The following is a 26179-nucleotide window of genomic DNA, read 5'->3' as shown; positions in this document are numbered from 1 at the left end:
ATTTATATATTTTTTTTTGTTTGACATATGTTACGCTTAGACATCAGTTCTACATCCTGAAAAATTAAAATCATATTTAAATTGACTTTGTAATTGTAAGTAATAACTTTGACTCATGTAATGCATATAAATAATTTTACTTTTTGCATGCCAGAAACGGCTAAGTGTGCGAACTAAAATTTATGTATTTCACCTCATGTACCACATTTAAGCAAATAAATTTCATTCATTCATTCATTCATTCATTCATTCAAATAGAATGTTCAAGATAAGGTGATAAACACCCAGTGTAGCCAGCCAACATGAGACAGCGCTCATTTATTTTCTCCACTTTCTTGACAAACTAAACTCACGTTAGAATCTCCGTTCGTCATGGGCGGGGGACTCATGCACGTGTCCATCGGTATGGGGGGCGGGGTGGGGGTGACCTTCTTCTGCACGTCATCCTTGTGTTCGTGTGCTGCGGGCAGCGGCGGAAGTGGAGCTTCTACTGGCTCGGGTGATAGATCTTTCGTGGCGGTGGATCTGCGCAAAGTGTCTTTATTTTACAAAGAACACATTTTAAAAGTGCATGCGACAAAAAGGTATAAATATAAAATGGCGGACTTGTCCCATTAAAGGATCTATTCCGGGTAAAAGTTGAGAGTACTTATCATTGAAATTTGCGCACATGATGGATGAGAATTTTTTGTTAGTATTTTATGCGCACGCCAGTCTCCGAGGTGGTACTTATCCACCTCTCCTGTCAAGGTCTACTGGAGGAAATTTGTTTTGTTCCTCTCTCTGACAACCCTGACTACTTTGTCAACGGTAGCGGCTGTTTCGTCAATAGCAAGTCCATTGAACACCTGTATGATTCTTATTAAAACTGTGTTATACATACATATTATCACGCCCGTTTCGTAAGCTACGACCCTGACAAATCTCATTTAAACTGAGTTAAAACTTACTTATTATTCTCAGGCAGTTGTGGCGGAGCTAGAGGGGGAGGTTCGGGCACAAACTCGACCCTGGGTATGACCGCCTCGTATATGGGCTCCTTGCCGTTGATGACTGACAGTTTGCCGTTGGGTATCACGCCGTTGGTAAGCTCGGGCGGGGTGGAATCTGTAATCAAAATATAGGAAAAAATATAAACGTAAAACAGACTACAGATCGATCCTGTAAAATGCAGCAAGATTCATATATATCTTGCTGCATTTTACAGGATCAATAAAATATACATATTCGGATAGTTATAATCTAGAATATTTAAAAACAACTTATTGTATCACATTGCTGGGATAAAGCCTCGTATTTGTCACCAAAATCCTAACCATGGCGGTTCCCATATCTTGAATAATAAAATCGATCCTTGAGCAAAAGTCTTAGCAATCTAGGGCTATATCAACAGTGGGCGTGGTCTTATTGGGCGTGTTAACTACTGACAACCAACCACCAGCCCCGGTATTTACGTGTAATAGCTTGTGGGTTATATCTAATACTTAGCTGGATATGGCTTTTGAATCGATGCGCTCGATGTAGGAAAAGCAGGGTGCGCAAGCAGTGAAAGCAGCAGATGATAGTTCCAAGTTAAATACAATACTCACTTTTCACACACAAAGGAAAGAGAAGTTGCACAGTACAAGCGACAATCTTAAAGTTATGACAGCAGATGGAATAGCAAATTTGCAAATTATATTTTAGCTGAAAAATCTACATTTCGAGCGACACGGTCGGGGAGTAGTCACAACAGATTCGCACTGACTCATGCGCATTTGCCAACTCGCTTCAACATCTATTGCATGCACCTATGTTTAATAATTATATATATTCTTTTTTGCGTCTCGTATTCAACATCTGTTGCATGTACCTCGCGTCTAAGCTCGAGCGATACCTCACAGAGGTCTGTAAAGTTTTCCATACATTAACGTATTTACAAGGATCTTATGATGCAGATATGCTATATGAATTTAATTATGATTAAAACATACATTAAGGTTTAAGCAGATTCACGTTATTGTGTAAGAAAGCATTGTAAATTGGCCAGATATAATAAGATTTGGCAGTTTGGGGCAATTTCTAACTATGTGAACTATGTAACTGTTTTAAGCTGAACCCTTAGCGCCCAGTGGGAAAAAAATGCAATTCTTTAACTTCCAATGTATGTAAAAAAAGGTACCTGTAAATATCCTAAATATTGATAACTGACACTTTAGTCTTAAATATTAATTTTATATAAGTAGGTTGTAAGTATATCCAAACGATATATGCCAAGCCGTTTTTTAATGATTAATAAATACCGAAACCAACATATATACGAGCACGACAGAACATATTAACCCTAACGTATGGACTAAGTAACGGCATTGTGCGAGCGTTTGGGTGTCGCCACTTTTGAATGTCTCACCTTTCCCACCAGGCGGCGGTGGCGGCGGGTGCGCCGGTTCCGGCAGCGGGCAGGGCGGCGGGGGGAACACCGGCGACTGCTCCACCTCCTGCTCCAGCGGCGCCGGCGGAGGGGGAGGGGGTAATATCAGCGATGACGTCATCGAGTCTCCGCTCGACATCGGCGATATGCCATTCGATATTACCGAACTCGATATCCCATTCATAGATGTCATTCCATTCATTGAAGACGTCATTACATTCATGGATGTTATGACTGGAGGTAAAGGTAACGATGGCTGTGTTATGTTTTGGAGGGGGAGAGATGATGGCGGTGGAGGGGGGATGGATTCGGACGGAGCGCCATCAGGTATGCGTTGGGATTCGGTTTTCGATTTGCTCAGTTCGTTCATCTCTGCTGCTAGGACATGTTCCAACTAGAAAAAAAGTGCATTGATAAAATTACCGCTACTTAGAATGTTACCCCAACATTAACATAGATATATAGATAAAACCGTGTAAATCATAGAAACAAAGCGTGAAAAATAAAAACAAAATGTGTGTATTTAATAAATTCTATTGCATACCTCTTGGTGCAGATCATCAGCTAGTCTCTCCATGCAGTCGCCGATCTCTGCTATAGTGGGCTGATGCTTGTCGGGCTCCCCGTCGGGGGCGCCCCTCTGCGCGGGCACGTCCGCCAGGAAGTCGAACAGATTGTCCAGGTTGACGGAGTCCGAAGCCCCGGGAACGGTGAGCCCGCGGAGCTGGTCCGCCATTGTCTCGAGCTCCGCCCGTTCTTGGTTCGCCTTCTCTGCTAAGCTGGAAACGAACAAATTTTATTTATTATACTTACTAACAAACAAATTTGAACAGCGGGCATGTGCTGAGCCCAGCATCTCATAAAACATAAATTTTATCAGCAACAATCGCTGTGGAGACACGACTTAGGAGAAAATACCTTAAATAGAGATAGACAAAAGGCAGAAGAAGAAAACAAAAACGGATTCATAATTAAACAGATTCTATAATATTATCGATATAAAACAATAATAATGGCGCCAGTTTAAACTATATTTGCGTTTCGTGTTTACCGTCTATATCTAACAGCCAAAGCATCATACCTGCTCCTCTGTTTCTGCTCCTCGCGGAGCTTGATCTCCTGGTTGACCTTCTTCATCTCCCTGAGCGCAGCCGCCACCTCCCGGGCGAAGGCTCCGCGCAGATGCCTCTGCAGCGTGAGGGCGGCCCTCCGCAGCCGGAGGAAGGCGGCCCTCTCCTTCCAGCCGCGCCACGCCGCTTGCAGCACGATGGCGGCGTTTCGCCATTGCAAGTATTGCCGCCGTTTCACTGTGCCTTTGTACCACTGGGAATTATAAGGCGTTTTATGTATTTGTTCTGTTCTTCACAGGGAACGTATGAGGAGATCTCGCTACTAAGTTGACAATTATTAATAGCCGAGAAATATAAATTTAGAACGCTACAGATTAAGGGTTTAAAGTAGGGTCGTGGGTTCAGATATGCACGGGTTCCGGCAGCCAGCTAAGAGATAGGAGGCTTAAGGCTTAACTTAAGGCTAGAAAGAAAGAATGACACCGCGCGAATCCATATACATCTTCAGGTGCGGCGTTCAAAATACTTCATTAGTTGTTTTAGGATTGAAAAAGTATATAATTATCCAAATTATTATCGAGTCTAACGAAGGTGTAATGTCATAATACTATGGAATGTTATATTACCTTCTGTATGCAAAGTGCAGAGTTCTGCAGCAAAGCAGTCCTCTTGGCTTCCAGCGGCGAATGCACCGACGTCCTCATGAAGATCTTCGTGTGTCCGATCTGCCAGTCGTCTTTCGGTGCGTTCACTAACGCTATTATTGCTCTGTGAAAAAGGAACATGATTGATTTATTTCATATTTAACTTTATGATAAGAAAAATTAAACGACCGACTCAAGCGTATTGCATTGTAATGGAAATAGCGACGTGGGAATAAATCTGTAGGACAAGAAGTAGAAATAGGCGTAATCATATGAATAAGAAATCGGGATTCTTTCGTCAAGAGGGGTACAATAGAAAAACCTTCATTATTAAATTTTATAACTCTTTTTATCTATTTTCACAAATACAATAACTAAGTCTGCTTTACCCTTTATTAAGGTCATACGTGAATGCGATATGAGTTATCTTTGCCTCTGACCGCAAACCGAACAAAAGCGGGATCGAGCATTGCGCGCGGTTCAGATTCTGGGGATAAAAATAGCGACGTCTCGCAAAAACGGGACGTCTGGCGACACAGGGTGAATTTTAATCTAAGTAAAACTGACTGTATGTCGGGGTTGCGCACGCGCGGATGCGGCAGCAGACAGCCGTAGCGCGCGCGGAAGTGGTCGGCGGGCGCGTGCACGGGGTAGCCGTCGCGGCGGATGCGCACGATCTCGTTCATGCCCAGGTACTTCAGCTGCTCGCGCACGAGCTGCTCGTCGTATTTACCCGCTTCTTTGTTCTCGTTCGGCTTTATGCAGCGGACGTACCTGGGGAGAGAGCGATGTGGTTGAAGAAGCTGTCGGGAAAATCCATATAAATAATATGGTTGAATAGGCTACCGGTAAAAGACTCAGATGAGAGAGAGCCAGTCCAGTCCGAACGGACAGAATGAAATTTACATTTTTATGAGTTTAGTTTTTTGCCAATAGATGCACTCAATTCATGTATATTATAATAATGCATTATCATAATCTAAATTACCTAGAAAATTTCAAGAAATCTGCTTCAAAATTAAATAGCAAAATTTCTTCCGAACATAGTTACCATCATATACTACTACATTGCAAGTTAATTAAAAGTTTGTAAATTAATAATCGTCAGGATAAATATAACGGTATGTTTAATTATATGTAATATCATTATTGTAAATATTTAAAAAAATCACTTGGTTTTTGGAAATGGGATAAATTTTTAATTTGTCTTATGCCAAAATTTTGTCTGATAAAAAAACAGAATAATAATGCAACTATCATTATTCGCAATTTTCGCAAAATTTTACTTCGAAAAGTCCGAACATATTTCCATAAAAAACCACAAGTGTTAGTTACCAAACGTCAGTGACTTGTAGCATGTCCACGAGAGATTGCAGCTGAGCCCTGAAGGTGTCCACGACGGTCGGTCTGCCTTTCGATGTCCCGCGCTGCGTGGTATTCGTGGAGTTGGGACTTGACAGCGACAAGTCCTATTAAAAGTGTCCAATATCATTGGAATGCTTATGCTTAGTAAATTTATTACTAAATATCACAGATCTAGCGTTTAAACCACTGCATTGGTGTAGTTGGTTTTAGAAAACAAGTATGTGTTACGAATTAAGTTAACACATGCCACTTTTATCGAATCCGGACCAAGACCAAATTATTGGGTGGTGCAGGTGGTTCTTAGAAAAGCAAGTATGTGTTACAGAAAATATTCCATGTAATCAAATCTTAAATATTTCACAGACTTAAAAAGTTATGTTCGTACGTACAAAATGTAAATCGTATATATTTTGATTCTCGCACAGAAACAAGTTTTAATCCAAACAAGAAACTGGAATATATGTGTGTTGAAATATATACGCTTCCAATATTATTTTGGTATTAGTTTTGTATGTGAAGTCCATTCTTTGCATCTATACTATCGGTGTACAACATACTGAATTGATATCGAGAAATCGTCGAGTCATAAAGCTGGTGTGTCACTCACGTGTGCCGGCGGCGGCAGGTCGTGCGCGTAGTCGGCGAGGTCGCGCACGAAGGGGTTGCGCGCGCGGCTGAGATGGTCGATGAAGGCGTCCTGCTGCGTGTCGCGGTTCTTGTCGACGAAGCCGCGCACGCAGTACGCCACGCCGCCCGCGTAGTGCCGCACGCCGAACTCCTCCTCCCACTTGCGCCGCGCGCCCTTCTCGAAGCTCGCGTGCGACCCGAACTCGCTCTGGATGTTCGTCAGGTACGCGCTGTCCGAACCCTGGCGGCGCATTACATCATGAGGGAGACCCGTGACGCGTCCCAGGCCTTCGCTCTATGCGTTAGGGCTTGTGACACGCGTGGAATCAATATTGCTCGAGACGACGTGTCACATTTTTAATGGCTAGCACCCTCATCCATGAGGATAAAAATACTATTAGATAAGAATAAGTCGAGAAATAATACAGACGAAAAGTAGTCAATAAATTGTCTCATAATCATTTAAATTACAATTCCAATTTACTCGGAAAATTCCAGCAATAATGCTATTTATTTCTCATTTTACGTCATAGTTATCAACTTCTATTGAATGTCACGCGCGTGCACGGATCATTACATACTCTATTATCATCATCTCATTTTCAACTCTGCGTAACCCACTACTGAGTATACGAATCCTCTTTCCCTTATCTGAGCGTTTTCACGATTAATTCTTAAGTCGTAAAGCGTCTATATATTATATTAGTGCTATATTATAGCACTCGGCTAACATTTACATTTCATTATTTACCTTTGGCATATGGCACTGTTCACTCAGGAGCTTCAGCAGACTCCTCGGCGGTTTCTCCAACAGTTCCAGACAGGCGGCGTTATCAGTGAATTGGATTTGGTTGTACACTATTCCTTCTTGGCGATACTGAAATAAACGATGTAGATAAAATTGTTATAGCATTGAAAGAAAAATATTAAAATAACACAAAGGACATGTAGAGGACACTCGTGTAAATAATACATAATAATGTATAATATTTACAATATAGTGTCATCGAAGGTGACTTTCTGATATGTTTCTGTTGTGAAATATATTAGATACAGTTTGCCTCTACAAGATATCTTTGCCGCGCAAAGGTTTCCCCTTTCTTCTCACAAAAATCATTATTGATATTCGAAAAAAAAACTAAAATTAAACTCACAATCTCTTGCTCCAACGCGAAGACGTAATTATTGAAGAACATATGCAACTTCTCGTTCGCGTAGTTGATGCACAGTTGTTCGAGAGAGTTGGAGGCGAAGTTCTCGAAGCCGAAGATGTCCAGCACGCCGAGTGCCCGCGGCGCGCCGTGGCCGGGCGCTGAGCAGCTGTTGACGTGGCGCACGAGCCACGCGAACGTGCGCGAGTACAGCGCGCGCGCCATCGCGTGACGGTTCTCTCGCGCCTGTTGCGACACCGTGGTATATAACTCATATGTAAATAGATGTATGATAAATCTACAATTTTGTAACAACATTTCATGAATATAATATTTAAGATAGTACAAGACAGAGTTTTCTATTTGTAAACATATTACTTAGTTGCAACTTCGGATAAGTCCAAAATATATGTTATGTTATTTCTCTCATTTTTAAAACATTGCCATCATTACATGAAATCATTTCACAGGCATCCTGATACACTCAGACTTTCGCATTTACGTAATATTTGTGATGCCTCTCCATTTTTGTTTCCTTCCACCCTAAGGTTGATTGGAAGGCTAGTCGGTGGACTAGTATTTGTGCCTTTATTTTCTTTAGTATAAGACTATATAAGATTAAGATTTTATATTGTAATGTAGCATTATAACAATACCTCGGGCAACCTGAGCGGTATATCAGTAACGTTCCCCCGCACATTGATCTGCCTCTCCAGCAACACCCGCTGCGCGGTGGGCGGCTGCAGCCCGAGGAGACTGGCCACTGCGTCCACTGCTTCTGCGTCCGAGGGGGCTAGCGTTGTGCGTTCGCCGTCTACATCCTGGAAAACGTACGGTCATTTATTTTATTTGTTTACAAGCTTTTATTTTACTCGCAGATTCGTATGCGTGTATTTCCCAAAGGAAATGTTTTTTCTTTCTAATTTTCCCGGAATTAACAATAATATTTCAAAAGAATCTCTTCCGGGTCTTCTACCCGTGAGAGGAGAGGTTGTTTATAGCGGTCACATTTACAGAAGGTCTCATTCGCAGGAGCGGTTATTCAACGCAGCAAGCACACATGATAAATTTAGTCGCTTTATAAAAGCTCTGCCGTGTACATTGTTTACACGCACACATAAAACAGTATACAATAAAAACCAATAAAATGTTTCTTGTTATTGTTAACATACGAGTATGTAGACTTATTATTTTGATCAGAAGTGGGACAAGGTAAAATTACATGAACAAAGCGATACATCATACAGGTACCTGAAATTCTATATTGCCCAACCAAAGTACAGCAGCGAGAACTTTAAAGAGTCCCTCGCACATATGCGGCGGCACTTGTAGTACAGTTAGCGCGAGTTGCAACGCCTCCAGCTTGCCCTGCTCCCCAGCTCGGCCTTTACGCGCCTCTTCGTCTTCCGGCCGCAGGTATTTGTACTGCACGTCGTCTCGGAGTCGCAGCGTGTTGCGGAGTTCCGCATTGTGCTGTGAAAGCAAAGTTTTTACGTTTTATGATAATATTCAAAAGAAGTTTTATGATAATACCTTTAGAAGACTACAATTGATTCTATATTCATCTATGGATATCGGAAGAGACGACTAAGAAACACAGCAGCTGACGGGTTACAATAGCATTACCAAAGAGGCGGCGGCGGTTGTAAAATCACGGATCTTCTAAATTTCAAGGTTTATTTTTAAGCTGACACCGAGCCTTTGAGACGTATTATTTGTAAAGAAAAGTTTAGTCATGTGTTTTAGTAATTTTCTTTTACTTGCAATATAAAGAGAAAACTGCAGACACATACAAAAGACTCACTCTCTCTCTCTCTCTCTCTCTCTCTCTCTCTCTCTCTCTCATCTGAGCAGTTTTCTAGTTTCTTCCTGAGACATAGAGCCTAAGAGTCTAGGATCTACTGTCTTACTTGCCATAAGGCAAGTGTGAAATATAATATGATGTACCTTAGCTCCTTCAACCAGCTGATAAAACACGTGATAGTTGGTCTCCCTGGGGGAAGGCCCAGTTATTCTGGCCCGTTCCAGTAAGAAGTCCCTAAAAATAAAAATGTTTAATTTGAATTGATCTGATGAACTTTGTGCGTTGCATCGTCTGAAGTCAAAATATTATATCGGAGCTAAAAATTGTATGCGAATCATAACATAAGCGGCGTGATATACTTTTACATAAAACTTGAAAGATATTTTTATCAATAACTTTTAAATACAATAAAATGTTATTACTTTGTTCGGTGAAAAAAACTAGCATGATATATTGCAAAAATAAAATATATTCACCTGAGAACGGCTCCTTTGATTCCTCCCCTGTGGTCCAGTCGCACCTCCACAAATTTCCCGAAACGGGACGAGTTGTCGTTTCGCACTGTTTTTGCATTGCCTGTGATACGTAAAACAATTTGAAAAATATTACAATTAAAACATACTTGACAAAACAGCTCTCGAGTATATTCATGAAAATTTAGTATTTCAGATAATTATACTGTAAGGAAGGCAAGGATTTGTTAATAGCTAAAGCTGATAAATTGGATACTCGAGGATGCCAGGTAACAGGAAACAGGAAACAGAAAACTGGCTGGCCAGTTTTTTTTCATCCTTAAAAAAAACAAAAGTCGATCACAAATATACACATGCCAGTAGCTAGAACGATTGCATACAAGCTATCGGCACGTCTCACTGTATCGGAAGACGTACCGATATCAGAAACGTTGCACATCCCAATTACTGTCCTACATGCGTGCAAATGCAAATAAAACGGTAGTAAAAAAAAGAAGCCAATCGTCTGTTAGATGAGAAATTACCAAATGCTTCCAGAACTGTATTAGCCTCCAGGATCTGCTGCTCGGCCCAGGAGGCCTGTCCGCCCGCCGCACACAGGTACTGCAGTATCAGCTTCGTGGTCTCTGTCTTGCCGGCCCCGCTCTCCCCGGATATCACCACCGATTGGTTCTTCTCGCCATTCTGTATAATGTCAATGATAATGTTATTCTCATTAATATATTGTAATTGCATTGTAAAGTGCCACAACCTACGTTTACATGCACATGGAGTTTGAAATTGTTTCTATATCTTGATTTTACTGATTTACAATTGATTTGTCTACTAATTAAAGGTGCTGGTGGACTACCCAAATTTAATTACAAAAATATGATTGTAATATAAGAAACATTAAATAAAGGTAAGGTAAGCAACTCTAAACGCGCAAACATTTTCTGCTTTCCGTAATCGTGAATAAATGACTCAACTGTAAAACACTACGTAGTAATGATTTACTCGTATTTAGCTACTGGTCGTACTTGTAAAATACAAATGTATTAAACAGCGACGCCCTCACTGGGCCAGATGAGTATGGAAATTGGATGGTATCTGACTCCAATACTGGCCAATTACACACGGTAAAAAAGAATAAATTCATTACTTACCCGTAGAGAGCTGTAAGCGGACTCTGCGAGCGCGAAGACGTGTGGAGGTAGACTGCCAAAGGTCTTCCCCCTGTACTTTTGCATGTGTTCCTGTAATATTTACATGGTTAGGGTAAGTCGATTTTATTGTCATCAATTTTGTATGTTTAGTAAAGCCCGACACAGATGTTGTATATCTGGTTATGTATTCGAAAATATTGTTAAAACTAACACGAGTAAAATTAGAACAAATTATTTTTCATTGCCATTCCAAACAATAAATTGAAAACGAATTTGGCAAGCGTCTAGGCAAACTTCCCCGGGAAATGTGAACGCAACTTAACTTTTATTAAGATTAAAGGAAGATTCGATTTACCTCGCACCATTCTAGTCTTTGCCAAAGGTAGAATGAACCTGAACAAGTTTGGAATATTGAATAGGCTACCTATTTTTTGTTTTCCACGCGTTGTTTTTATGTCGAGCTATCTTACCCCTGTTATTAATTGACAGAAGGTGTTATTTAGCGAATCATTTCCTACAAAGAAGTGATGAATGAACTGACATCGTATGTACGGGCTAAACAGTTGCTAGTTTAATAAACATAACCGTGAAGTAATAATTTTTTACAACAAATATTATCATACAATGTGCTTTCTCCGTCAACGACTGCCGCCATTTTTCCGAGAACAAAGGAAATGTAAATCTGTGGCAATCAGAAGCGACAGGGAAGCAATTATTGTTGCATACAATGTGCATAAAATATACATCGGTGCGAGCGGCGATATGCGTTGACCTATCCTCCATGGGTTGACGTCTAGACATTGTAAATCTGTGAGCATTGATATGATACCGTGTCTTGATCGTAAAGTAAACAAACAAGCTTTTATTACGTGTTTTAACCTATTTCTCTGTGTATCTATTGTGTGAACAAACCTCGTTCTGGTGAGATTGGTCTTCAGTCTTTGTGCACATTTGGAGCATTTTAGAAATTAAGAAATAGTATACAAACATTGAGAATTGAAGCGGTGGTGGTCTAATAGTTAAGATGGCCCACCTGTGAACCGAAAGGTCCCACAATGGGGTCGCTGAGACAGAGGAGTAAGTACTTTACGGTAACAAAGATATCTATAAATACCTTGTGCTATTTATAAATACATGCAGGAAAAAAGCCTATGGTTATAACTCACCGTTGTGTAACATCCCAGTTCCTTGTATGGGTTCACCGCAACTAGAATAGAGCCAGTGTATGTCTGTTTGTTTGTCAAGGAAATACATCGCAAACATTCCACTCATACCGACCTACATTACATGTGAGCTAACTGATAAATATGCAGTTATTTTCCTGATTTACTAATAAATATTTATTACATTCTGATATTCTGTTCAAAATATATAGGTGCATCATTTCACTATATAAATGCACATATTCTTTACAAATTAAACAATAAATTTAGATAGTTTAAATTAGAGTCTACATTAGTATTTTAAAATTTTCAATTCCTAAGGCCACACTCGACGACCCATAAGTAAGCTCAGGTTTCATAGGTCCAGAATAAAATTTTCATAGAACCACCATCTCGTGGCAAAAGTCATATCCATATTAGTGTACTAAACAGTCAGCAAGTGTATAGGTACAAATTAATTATGTGCAAAATTTCTTTCTTATAATGTGCGGTGAAGTGTTGTGATGGGTAATTTTAATTAAGGCGCATATACAGGCATCTGACAGGACGTTTTATGAATTCATAAAACGTCCTTAATATTCATATTAAAATTTATGAGCCTGAGAAAAGGATACGTATACGAGGTCGTGTTGGTATCTTCGTTTGAGATTGTCATTAATGGCCTCCTCAGTGATCTCCGGCATCAGTGTCATGTCCGGCACGCCCGGACTGTCGTCCGGCTCTCGTTCTTCCATCTTGTCTGAAACGAGAACATTACATTAGTTTTATTTACTTAGGGGTACTTAAACCACAAAGTACATGCTCGATGTCACAAAAAATAAAAGATTGAATACTCCGATTAGTATTTGAGCATAAATCAAGAAAAGAGAAAGAAGTGTGGAGTGATTTTATCAAAGAACCACTAAAAAATGTCAAGTCACAGTATACGTAGAACTTGCTTTATCTTGTTTATAACAAATACATTTATAATACATTAATATAACAAATACATTAATATTCCTTAGTAAAACATCCACCATCAAAGACAACAGGACTTATAACAATGACAAAATAAATCTATTTTGATTAATTCAATATGTAACACTTAAACTTTTAGTAAAACCATAGTTGACTCATGTTTACCGTCAGAAGCATAAGAAAATATTATGATACGCACAAGACAATAATATCATTTAGAACACGATATTAATAGCCCATAACAGTGAGTATAAATGTGTAGGCTTCAGAGGGATTATTCTGAAAACACTCGATAACTGGCCGACTTTGTTTATGTAGGAATTCCATGGCCTTCATCGCATAAATGTAAATTGATGACAATAAATGGATTTATTAAAGAATGATTGATCTTGATGGGAGTAACTTTGCTCATTGAATTGGACTGATGAAGTTGGATAACTAATCATTTCCATTAATTGATCCGCAAATCATTTTAGTTATTGTGAGTGATGCATACGCATTTCCAATCGATCATGAAATACGTGCAATCATAGATACTCATAAGTAGATACATCGTAGTAGTAAACAGTATATTCTCATTATCCTATGCAGAAATGCAGAGACTACGTTGGGTATAAATAGTCCTATACCGAACAAACGCAAATATGTACATTTTTTATAGCATTTGGAATTGTCAAAAATGAACAATGAGTATTTTGCTAGTAGAGTTCGAATGAATTTTGTACACCACAGATGTGGATTTCCTGGCAAACACGAATGAGAGAATAGTCCCCAAGACGAAATGTAGTATCAATTTACATCAACGTTGACTCCTGGTTGGGGTGGCTCCCCAAATGCGATTTTATCTCGTTGATCGATTGTTAACTCTCTTAATAGCTCTTTAGCATGTTTCTCGTCATATCAACATCGGTAATAACAGTGGTATTCTTAAGATTCATACCACTTTTATTGACTTTTCTTCGTTGATAACTAAATTAGATGGAAAAATATGTGACCGTTTCACGAGAAAAAGGCATTTTTTGTCGACATAAATATTATGTGCATTTCATATAATAAAAATGAGCAAGTGAAACGCCTAAAGGTACCTTTTATTATACTTCAAGAAGGAACTCCGAATTGGTTTATAGCAAACTTGCTCACTATGTGCATTAATCAAAAGTTTTATTAGAAAGATTACTAAGAACAAAATTAGTGTGACAGAAAAAAATCCATGCAAGAATCACTTCTAAATCCATAAGCGGCAGTTAATCTAATAATATACTTCCTTCGTAACTGTCTCCAATTTCATGAGACTATTCTAATAATACATTAGCTGAACTCATGTAAAATCGAATGAACTAAATATAAGTGCAAGTTGAGCCCTGGACAGGACGCTTGGCAAGATCTGGCGGATGTGTCACTTGAGGACTATGATTTAATGTGATTGGTTTATGATTTCGCACCCTAGCCACAGGAAGCATTTGAAACTTTATTGAATGAAGTTCTTTCTCTATTTTTAAATGAACTGAGGTTTCTTCTCAGCAATGACAGCTATACTGTTAATCAAGTGCTTGTCGAAATGGAAAGTGAAAAAGTGACCTTCCAGATTCGATTACAATATAGAATAGAATTGTTTAATATAGTAAAAAACACAACAAAACTATTGATTGTTTAGTCTTGGACTTATTATGAAAATTCGCTAAGATCTTCTGAGTTAAATTATTTGTTTATTCAAAATAATTCCGCATGCCATTTCAAAAGGACATTTTTCCGAATGTCCTTTAGCGGAATGTCAATATTAATGTTGTTTTGACAGAGCTTTTGTAATTCGTGTATATTTATTGCTGCTCTTTCTACACCATAAAAATAGGGTACATCAAAATGGGAAATAGTTAAATCACGTTACTACCAGGCTACAGGTTCAGAAAAAAATTAAGTGCGCAATATTAGAACACTTGGCTGTATTTTATTTCGAGTTTATGGACACAAAAACAAGTTGTCATATTCGATATAAATATACATAAATTTATTAGTAAAGATGAAGTGAAACCAAAAATAACATCAATTCTTAAGAAAATCTCACTTCACAATCACAACACAACCCTAGTCTTTGAAAATAGGACACTCGGTGGTGTTCAGCTATCTAGCGGAAACATCACTTATCTGCGAAGAGCACTGTGATGAGAAGAGTTTGCTTCGCCCCTTATCCATTAATTTGTTATATGACTGGCAAACTTTGTTGTCCCGCTTTATAGAGACAGTCTCAGCGGCGGTGTTGCGATATATTTTTTTTAATACAATATGTTTTAATGCACAATAGCGCAATTTACTTTATAAAACGCCATTGACTATCAGACTTTTTGACCAAATCCTACGGGATTTGCGTACTTTCAGGATAAAAAGTAGCCTTCGAAGTATAAATTCGTGGTCCCCGGTTAACGAATTTGATTGGAATTTAGACAGACGAGTTTTAATTATCCAGTCGACACGTTATAACGGTGGTTTTTTTCGTAACTTAAGAAATGCCGTCGCTTATTTTTGCCAAACTAACTTTATTTACCAAACTAGTAAACTGCGGATTTATAATTACATATTACTTCTTATTTAGTATTTAAAAGGATGCACAATTACGCTTCGTACGCGGACGGTACGCGGACGGAAGATATCTTATCTGCACTATATACCTTCGATATTTCCTTATCCTTACATATCAGCATATTTTTCTGTATTTAGCATGATAAAGTATGAAGGAACTACATGGTCAGGCTATATAAATTTAAAAGCAACTACTTATGGAAAATATATACCACCATTTTAGTATCGTTCCTAGGGTTACCAGGTCTAGCCAAGTGCCAGGCCTAAACAAGTGGCAAGAACGATACTAAAATTAAATCGATAAACCGGTTGCAACTGCTAAAAAGCCTGATTTCTTTAAAATATCCGATATTATAGCCGAAAAGAAATCGCACTAGAATATAGCTTAGTTTTATTATCATTTATTAATTTTAATATTATTTGCACTTAGTACTTACATTTACTGGCAACAGTTTTCTAAAACTAATTTTAGTTGTAAATTTTTTCACATGATGCCGGTTATACACACTGGTATGCGCTATGCATAGTAACGTGCGTGTGGAACCTTTTATTCATAGGCATTGGAAATCCAGGCGGTATCCGGTCTATTCCCTGAAAATATATACTAGACCGGATTTATCCTGATCGTTTCACGGGACTTAGTTGCATCCTTTATCATAATCGGTTCTAAGTGGGATTGTTCCAAATTCGTAAAACCGAAACAGTTGGAGACAGTAATCACTGCAGTGACATCACTTCCTGGCTCCAGCACTTGTGACTTGTCACACCATATCAAAGTTGCGCTCGAACGCGCGATATTTCGCAGCTAGGGAAATCTGCACTGCTGTAAACTCCCGTTTCTTACTAATCTTTCATGATTTATTGATTGAATTGACTAAGATGTTACTAATTTTTTGTGCTTTTGCAGAAATATACATTTTAGAATCTTTAAGGAAATTTCTTTCTTGGTTAATGTTTCACTTTAGAATGTATAAGGACAACAAAATTCAACATTAATTACTGTGAAGATTGGTTATATATATATACATATATTAGGACACGTTAAAAAAATTGAGTATGTAAGTGTATAATAACATGGACGATCTTCGATATGCGACGACCTACGCTATGCAATGCAGCTCAACATCGATTTAACTCCCATAAGCCCATTGCATCATCAACCCATTAAAATTTTATTTATTTTTATTGCATCATTGTTGGTTGTTAAAAAAATATACCTATTCAAGATAAAACTTAAGCAAAATTAGGTCTTCGTTCCTTACGGGGTAGATAGAGCCAAGACTTGCGAAACTCTAAAGGCCACTTTTAGCTGTAGCTTAGAGGAGCATATTGTGGAATTGAGATAGATTGTTATCCTGTTGCCTAAGAGATAACTTTGAGTCATATTTTATGTTACGATTCGAATTTTTATTGATTAGGCAAAATCGCATTCGTTGAATTCGTTCCTTGTAACACTTACTTGACGTAAATTATGTGACCATTATTATGTGAAATATGCGTGTTTTAAAATGTAAATTTACGAGTTCGTTGACAAAATATCCGGAATTAGTGCCTCTAAATCTATCAAGTGGCATTTAACACTTAAACCGAGGTACTCTTGTGAAAATAAACATTCGAGAACCAGATATCCAGTGTTTAATTAAAAACCGCCGAATTTATCCCAATTTATTCATCTCCCGAGAAGACGGGATGTAATTTAGGTCAAAATTAATAATCGCTCAAACAAACTGGCCCTGGAACTTTTATTTATGGAGTAAACAAGAACCAGACGTCGAGTCAAAGCCATATTTGACTTGGGCGATCATTAAAATATTTGTAGTCATACAAAGGGATCTGGTTGAAACAAACATTGTACGTGTAGAATTTCATTCGATTCATAAATCGAGAAATGAAATTCGATGACTGGTGTTTGTATTGAGTAGTGCGGCGCCAGCTTATCGATTACGGTATGTGATTATAGTCAGGCGGTATACAAATTGTGAATGAGGGTGTTTATCGTATTGTCACGCGTCAACTAAGCCACGACACACGGCGTGGTATTAAATTGTAAAGTTATGACTTCCATTGATTGCTTTCATGGTTTACAAAGCGGCTGTTAGTATTGAGATATCAATTAAGATATGGGGGGGATGATAATAATAAACACATACAGTCGCATGATCTGACAACTCAATGTATAAACCCATAATCCCAATATTCATGATCATATAAACGCTCAAATTAAAATTATGTGTTTACGGTTCGTTTTTGCAAAGACAAAACATTATATTAATATATTGCATAAATTAGTTACGTAGAATACATGACTATTAAATGTATCACACATAAAGATATTTATTTCGTATGTGTTTAGCGGTTTAGTACCACTCATATAACTTCTAGCTATACAACACAATTTCTCTCAAAGACACAGTACATCAGTAAAATTACCTCCGCACCGAATGTGGAGAAATTCTTCGAAGACAATAAAATCCGAATGTTAATGACCCAATGGAGTCCAGTGTTGCCAGTGCGCATAACGATTGTACGTTTAACTCGGCAGACAGTGCGTAGCGTTGTAAAAGAGGTTCGAAAGCGTTCCCAAGGAACTGCCATGGATGCCAAGTGGTTTAAGTCACACCTTTTTGCTTCTTCAAAATTTGGACTCATTTTTTGGTACTTCGTAGATAATAGTGAGCTCAAAGTAGCTTAGTATCGGTATATTCTTTTGTAGTACAAGCTGAAAATTGAATGCAAAGTTTCACCATGAAGCGACATTAATAGCCATATTAGCTTCACCACCCACCCCGCCCTGGGCTTCGCTTAATATTCTACTCTTGCACTAAATTTCATCAAAATCTGCCAAGAAGAATTTGCATGGGTAACTTACTATTATCGTCACACACATTCAAACTTTCGCATTTATAATACTAGTTGGATGAGGGCTTAAATAAACTTGGACTGAGATTCACATATTTCAATATTTTAAATTAAACGCCACTCGCTCTTCATTTGAACCATCTGTTGTTGTTTGGTTATTGTAGTCGCCCACGATCTTGCCAACAACTTGGAACAAACAAGATTCCCTGAGTTTGATTTGAATGGACTACTATTATTCGTATCATTATAAAGCTAATTCCAAAGTAAATTAATTGATTGTTGATTTAGGTAAAATACTCGAAACATTCAAATTCTTTGTAAGCGTTTACGGTGAATATCGAATGAAAATTGTTTTACAAGACACATTGGTTTTTGTAGTTACTAACCATCGATGTTATTAACAGGGAATATTTAAAATAGTCCGGGTTGGGTTCCTAGAAGTTGGTCCAGGAATAGGTTCTAGGGAGGGTAAAAAAAATTTTTTATTGCTTGTAGCAAGTATTATTGACAGTTCAACCGGCTTTTGTTTCCACCGCTCAAAGGCGAGACATTTGACACGTATTTAAAGTTAATTTGACCAGACTTTAACGAGGTTCAATCTCTCAAGAAATAAAACTGCGTGTGGGCGGACAAGTGTCGCGACATTTTCTAGGATTGCGAGTAAAAAGATCCTGAGACAGGCCTGCCCACGCGCATTTATAAATTGAAGCTCCTGTGGCGATGAGAAATTTGCCCACTCTGTGTTGCCAGCATTACTTTGAGGTTACCTTTTTACTTGTGATTAATAGGACCTCCGAAGGAGGTGGCAGTTTTAAATATATGTTAACTATACATTTACCGTAAGATACGATCGAACGTAATACAGAAAATTGCAGCTCACTATGCAAATTTCGTGAACCAAGTATTTACATAAAAATCATACTATATAGGTATATGTATACAAATAATAAAACGTAATTTAAGGAATCACACTTAAAACTAAAACAAAAAAAATACAACGTAATCACAAGAGTGATTAATAAACAGACGTAATCTCTAATCTAATATTTTTACTACTAATGACTCAATTATTTCTGTAATAACTGAAGTGTCAGAGTAATTACAAATGGGGTATTAAGTATGACGCGTAAATTGAGATTTGTTTTCGTTTACCGAAATTAAACATCGGACACGCTGCCAAGTAAGCGTGAAACTTATGATCTCAGTCCGTGACGGTCTGACACATAGATTTACTTCAGAAATTATTTCAAGATAATAATAACAAATAATCAAAATTAATACAGGATCCTTATTTCTGTTTCCTGTTGTAAAATAAAGTAAACTGTAATGGAAACCGATATGGTCTAGGAATAAATGATCATGTGTTAAATTTTATTTAAAATTACAACTATGACCAATACCTATTCAACACGTTATAAACACTATATGATATAATACCGCCCATATTACTGATGTCGTACGTATGTATGAAGAAAGAATTGATGAATTACTAGTCTAGGCCGTCGCCTAGACTAGTAATTCATCAATTCTTTCTTCACACACACTCGAGACTCGTTCACACGCCGTAGACCGTATCGGCCCTTGGGAACCACCGGGGTATGTAAATCATAACTTTCGATCAGCTAAACACACAGTCGAGTTTCCATGGGGGAAAGACATAATGAGTGTCTTCGATGTTTGGGAAAATGACCTTTTCACTAACATTGTCCTCATCTTAGATTAATAAATATACATTGTATGATTTTATCATTCACATGGATGTTTCTGTTTCTCGATAGAAATCGGGGTTAATTCTGAAGAATTAAGATGCTTTGTTTACATGAAATTAGCGAAGCAGTAAAATGGAGCGACTATGTAGTTTACAATAAGAGTGCTATTAAATGTGAAATTGATTGATGTCGACACAAAGGGTGACCAAAAACGATGGATTGCCTGCGAAGGGGAATTAAGAATTTTTCGGTGTAGAGGACAACTTTATTTTTTCACTAGGGGTTGTACCGGCTTCACTCGGGAAAAACATAATAAATTATACACCTAAACCATTAGGCATCACACTATCTATTGGTGAAAACTGCATGAAAATCCGTTCATTAGTTTTTGAGTTCTCGCGATCGCGAAGAGATGGGAGAGACGCGACTTGTTTGTTGGACTTTGTTTTATAATAAGTGAGGATAAGGATGTAAGGATGTGTAATTTTTCTGTATAGTGCAATATTTAATTACTTATTTCAAATCTAAAATTTCGAAATTTCAATATTTTAATATACTGCTTTTAAGTAATTTATTTGGTTGTCTTGTTTATTGACCTGTTTCAGGAAAATAAAGAGAAATTTTTATTTATTCACGTGGAAAGATCAGGCCTGATACGGTTAGCGGGTGTGGTGAAGCGTATTAAGTTGATAAATCTGGCTTTTTAATGTTTTTAGAGAAAGTTTCAAGCAATTAGCTGTACTGTCACCGGCAATCTGTTTTACTTTCTACATCACAGAGTTTTTTAGTTGACAGCTAGATTTATGTACAAAAAGATAATAAATGTTTATATCATTTGTTATTTCTCATTTTCATTGCGTTCGATATTTCATTTCTATTCATATCATACTTGATACGCTCTATCCACTAATTTTTCGGTTATCTTCGAATACTAGAACCCCTTTAAACTTATTTCTAAGACCTTTTTAATGACTAATTTTTTATTTGCAATGTAGCGACAATAAAGTTCAAGTGGCTTTAAAAAAATCAGAAAGTATTCGTCCACGTTTACAAAGTAAAGACGCGTGATGTTGCAAGATGCTATGCAAGCTTCAAGGGAGAGCAAGAGAGTGGGGGCTAGAGAGGGGAGGGGCATACCTTACCAAATGTGGAAGACAATGCGGGCTCAAGGACCACGGGAACGTATTCCCAGACACGAGCCTTTGTAGATTACAGCCTGATTATCTCTTTAGAAAGATTTAATAAGAATTCCAAGTAAAAAAAATTAAATATTAAACCAGAATGATTAAGGAAATGTGAGGATATATTTTAAATAATGTAATAGGTTTAATTACGTGAGAATGTCGGGATTAAAAGTATTCGTTATTTCATCCAAACTAATCCAATTTGGTGTGATTATTATAACAGACATACATATAACCAAAGTTTGGTTTATAATATTACATAGTAGTATTAGCATGTAGGTACCTAGTGACTATGACATAGTTCGATACAGGTTCATAACTACATAGCAGCAATTTACTCAGTTAAAAGCAGCTTATTGAGCTTAATCGAAGGTATTAAATGGGTAGCGTGAAATTGCGTTTGAATAAGTTCGTAATATGTTGAGATAGGTATCACTTTTAATCTTGTTATTAAAGGACAGACTGAAAATACATATTTAAGTAAAAGCATTTTTATTAATGAGTAAAAACCGTGTTTAACTGGATTCATGCAGCGTCGTCGTTAGAACTCATTTACGACGTCCATAAAAAGTGACATTATTTTTTAAGCAGACCGGAATTGGTTATAATGCCGGGTTGGTGTCACGCTCGCTTTGTACAACATCACAACATAAATATCATTTCCGTTGTTGGATTAATAAATCCCATAACGCTTCCATCATTTATGTGTTTTTTTTAAGAATAGTTGATTGATTATTAAGAAAAGGTTTGGAATTTTGGTGGAGTGTGAGAAGCTCATTGTATTTTAGCGTGGAATTTCAAGCAGTGACTAATGAATTTAAATAAAAAAGTAACTTAACAATTATTTATACAAATTAATACAATTTCATAATAAGAGGACGTCAGTAGAAGTTGTCACTGACCGCCTAAACGATTAAATACAGCTTGGGATAGAATTAAAAAAATTAATCGAACAATAACTTGAAAGTAAACATTTATAAATATAAATTATAATAAAAGCATCAAAATTAGCTTGGCCATTCTACAATCGTAACACGCTACCGCTAGTAATCCCAAAGGAGTTGCGAATTTAAGGGCACTAACATTTTAGTCACGCGCGTCTATTTGGAGCCAGGCTTTAATATTTGGACGGCAACGCCTGCCGACATCCTGGCATAATTAGCGGCATTATCGTGTTCATTTAACGCCCGAGTCGACTTGACTGTTTCAAATTTCAATGAAAACGTTAGCTGGAATAATAATTTCAGTGAATGTGTCGCTCGTTTGTACGTGAGAATTTATATTTTATTATGTAGTTTCACAATGTCTAAGGCGAGGGTATAAGCCGTACAGAATATGACGGCTTCGGTGGCGCAGTGGTAAAGTTCTTGCCACTGAACCGAGAGGTCCCGTCATGATGGAAAATGATATTTTGCTGATTGGCCCGGGTCATGGATATATATATATCCCATAACAATAACACAAGTCTCGACTTACTTTGGGGCTAGCTCAATCTGTGTGATTTGTCCTAATTTATTTATTTATATTTACACGACAGACAGTTTTCAAGATGATAAAATAGAACTTTGATAAAACATTAACCTTATTGACCAGATTCCTAGCTAGTGATGGAAGTGATAAAATATTAAAGCAGTGACAAAAAGCTAATAATAAAGCAATGTCCCACCGACCAACATTGCTGGAAGCTCATCGGAAGCTGACAGTTATTACTTCCAGGACGCAGGTCTTTCATCACCGATGCACTACGCTCCAGTAACTTGCTACTTGCAAGCGCAACTTGCACCTTTCAGTGCACATGTTATTGCCATATCTGGCGGAACACTGTGACATAAAACTTGCACTCTCCAGGAACTAATTTTATTGCTGTGGCATATGGTATGCTAAATAAAAGACAAATTCTAAACTTTATGGTCGGTTGCTCCTCACGTCAATATCTATGATTTCTTATTATTGCCTTATTCTTAGTTGATTGTTTCAATTCCTCTATTTTATGTTAATTTTAAGCTGGGATTCTAGAAATCTGTCCATAGACGCATATCGCAATTTAAGCAAGTTCCATCATCATAATCGAGTAACATAATAAGAAGAAAAAGAAACTTTATTGCTTTATTGATGTCCATTGCATTACCTGCGTTATCTAAGAAACATTTTATTGTCGTAGGAGTAGGTGAAGTGGTGGGCGAAGTAATAATATAGAAAGGCAATATTTTGATTTTATTCCCATTGAGTAATGCTGTGTCCATTTCCGAAGAATTCTCGTGTTTCTTTCAACCAGCGCGTGGGTTGGAGGAAGTAACTCTAGTTCTTGTAATTTCAGAATGGGAGAACAATTTTTATTTATTCTCTCATGAGTCTCTCATTCTTTTATTCTCGGCTGAGGCGCCGCCGCAAACAATTTTGAAGATTCCCGTTTCCTGCCTTACATCAATCCTCTTTGGGAATGTTATTGTTGCATATCAGCTTAGTGCTTGGGATTAGGCAATCGATTCAAAATCTCATGTTATTCTGAAATTAGATATAGGACAGGCACTTTTTAGGCCGAATAAATAAAGTTACAACTTAAGACAACATTGTAGAACAAAATAAATAAGACAACGCTTCAGCTAAGCTAATTTCAGCGGTGGCTTTGCGGCTAATTGCATTGTGGACAGCTAAAGCAATATATTGTCGTTTATTGGCCCCGTCTGCCGCCATACTGAAAGCGTTGACTATGCTTGGAGATGGCGGCAAAACAATAACCCCATTACAGCTATATTTTATTTTCATGTATTTGTATTTTTTAACATGATAAATTCTGTTTAACAAAAAACACAGATTTTTTACCACACTTTATTTTTTATAACTATATACCATACTATGTCTTACGAAGTAAATAATTGACTGATTGAATATAAGAACGGCAGCGACAGAATACTATGTGCCATATTGTAATCAAATCTTTTTAAATTATTGAACAAAATTTGTGTATGTAAATAATCATAAAAATATGGATTTACATCCATCTTGATTGATGTAAATCAATCTGACTTAGGTAGATAAGTTCATAGGTACTTAGGTAGATCATAACATGTTTTTACTAGAAACATGTTTTTTGCATATGACATGGAGAAGTTAATGTCATACCGAATAAACATTGCCAAGATGCCATGCTATCGTGTTTTCGCTCACGTAAAAGTGGGGAGGTTTTTACCCAGCAGTGGGACATGCCATAGCAACTAAAAAAGATAATATGTGGTCGTTGTTTTGTATTCTAACAACGGGAATAAAGGCGTAAGTGCCAACCGCCATAAGTTTCATTTTGATTTGGACGGATACCACACGTTGAAGGTGTTTGAATGGTAAAAAAATGCTATAATAGGATGCTCGGCTCCTGCTCGTTTTTCCAATACTCGACACAATGGCTTTTCATTTCCAATCTCTCTTTTGAACGAATGAATTCACAGGATACTAACAAACTAAATCAACCTAGCTAACAGAAACACAAGACCGCAATCAAAACTTACAACGGGTCGGAATATTTGAAAATTTTATTGTATTTGCATTGAAATCATATCACTTTTTGTGATAAAACTTTATACTTTGTTTGTGCTGTGATAGCCAAATCACATCACAGCCAGTAAGAACAGAAACAAAAACCATCAAACACTAATTGAATACCCATAAAACTATTGCATCAGAACTCACGTTTGGTGCGGTAATTTTACTACGAACACATTCATACTTAGCTTTTTTATAATATCCTGGCTCCGTGGCTGCGAGTAGTGCCAGTTGCGCACGCGCCGCCGCCGCACCAAATCCCCGGTTATCTAATTGCCATAAAAAAAGGCGCGTGGCGTGCATTGCCGTCTCGGTGTCCAAAACAGAAGCCGTACATGTCCAATCTATGTTACGGCCGTTTGAGTGTATAGTTTAATTGCTTGCGGTTGATCAGTTAAAAAATGGTTGAGGTTTTTAGGAGTAAACTGTACTAAATGCTTCCTGTGCTGTCAAGTTTTCGAATCTGATGATAACTTTAAAAGTACGGTTAGGTTAGGTTAGAACATAAGCATTTTGCAAGGAAAATAATATAATTTCAAGTTCTAAGATTTTAATCATATTAATGGATTGACTTAAGTTGGGTGTACTCATCTTCGCATTACTTTTTAATCTCCAAAAAATATCTCAGTTCTAATAACATTAGCGAACACGGAAACGAAAGTTAAAAGGAATAGATATTACTTACATCTCTCCCAATGTGGTAATATACCGTGTGAAATTTTTATTAAAAAATAAAGATAGGTGCCCTTATTGCATTGAATCCCAGTAAATGTAAAAGCGAAGCTTCAGTGGATAGGTTAAATTCCGTTTTAAAAATTGATAGAACTCATTTTGAACAACCAAACTTAATTCACAAAATTAACTTGACCTGCATACTAGAGCCGAGAGAGGACATATAAAGAATGTAACATTAGCCTATCATCACATAATCCTATATCAAGCTACAATCTAAACACGGCAATTTCGTCTTAACACTAACAAAATAAGGTCTAAAATGGGTGATAGTAAAATATAATTTGCGAGTGCAATAATCGAATAGAAACAATTGCGTCGGCGTCCACAGATTGAATAAAGCGTTTAACCGTTGACTTCTGGGATGGTGAGACTGAGTTTTGCGGTGGACAATTTACCACTAGAATTACGTTCAAGCAATTTAGCTTGTGAACATTTGCGAACATCTTATCAGGGTTTGCTTCTGCTTTTCTTCTTATTCATGGTGTTCACAAATAAAATATACCGTAAATTATCGAATTATCCAGACGTACTCAAAACAATTTCCTGCTAGAATAGAAGTAGTTAACATAGAGCGAATATAAAATATTCTAGTTTGTTAGGAAGTCATTTAATAAGCCGGATGGAATCAGGAGCTTATGGAGCATGGAATTTCTACGAGTAAAAACCGCCTCTGCCTTCACCACGCCTCCGCTGTCTGTGTGTAGCGAGCTTAAGAGTTAGAGACAGAGAGGAGTTGAAGAAAGTGGGGGAGGCCTTGACCTAAGGAGAAGGA

At 37.6% G+C, this 26179-nt stretch overlaps 1 protein-coding gene across 1 annotated transcript in view; it reads right to left on the bottom strand.

Annotated features, from left to right (window-relative positions):
* Positions 1-26179, bottom strand: part of Myo81F (Myosin 81F) — a 68455-nt gene that overhangs the window by 14239 nt on the left and 28037 nt on the right. Inside the window, exons 3-21 of the mRNA XM_053757995.1 lie at positions 12467-12591; positions 11856-11918; positions 10690-10779; positions 10069-10228; positions 9548-9647; positions 9215-9305; positions 8519-8740; positions 7924-8088; positions 7271-7513; positions 6868-6993; positions 6097-6357; positions 5460-5593; positions 4692-4898; positions 4107-4248; positions 3492-3733; positions 2955-3189; positions 2390-2804; positions 951-1107; positions 354-525 (exon numbers count right to left, since the gene is read on the bottom strand). Coding sequence (XP_053613970.1) covers positions 354-525; positions 951-1107; positions 2390-2804; positions 2955-3189; positions 3492-3733; positions 4107-4248; positions 4692-4898; positions 5460-5593; positions 6097-6357; positions 6868-6993; positions 7271-7513; positions 7924-8088; positions 8519-8740; positions 9215-9305; positions 9548-9647; positions 10069-10228; positions 10690-10779; positions 11856-11918; positions 12467-12586 — 3345 coding nt within the window. The 5' untranslated portion in view covers positions 12587-12591. The remainder of the gene's footprint in view (positions 1-353; positions 526-950; positions 1108-2389; positions 2805-2954; positions 3190-3491; positions 3734-4106; positions 4249-4691; positions 4899-5459; positions 5594-6096; positions 6358-6867; positions 6994-7270; positions 7514-7923; positions 8089-8518; positions 8741-9214; positions 9306-9547; positions 9648-10068; positions 10229-10689; positions 10780-11855; positions 11919-12466; positions 12592-26179) is intronic.

This window comes from Plodia interpunctella, chromosome 17, assembly GCF_027563975.2.
Source record: "Plodia interpunctella isolate USDA-ARS_2022_Savannah chromosome 17, ilPloInte3.2, whole genome shotgun sequence".
NCBI classification, from domain to species: Eukaryota; Metazoa; Arthropoda; class Insecta; order Lepidoptera; family Pyralidae; genus Plodia; species Plodia interpunctella.
The sequence above is the reverse complement of the archived record's forward strand: the minus strand, read 5'-3'. Positions and strand labels throughout refer to the sequence as shown.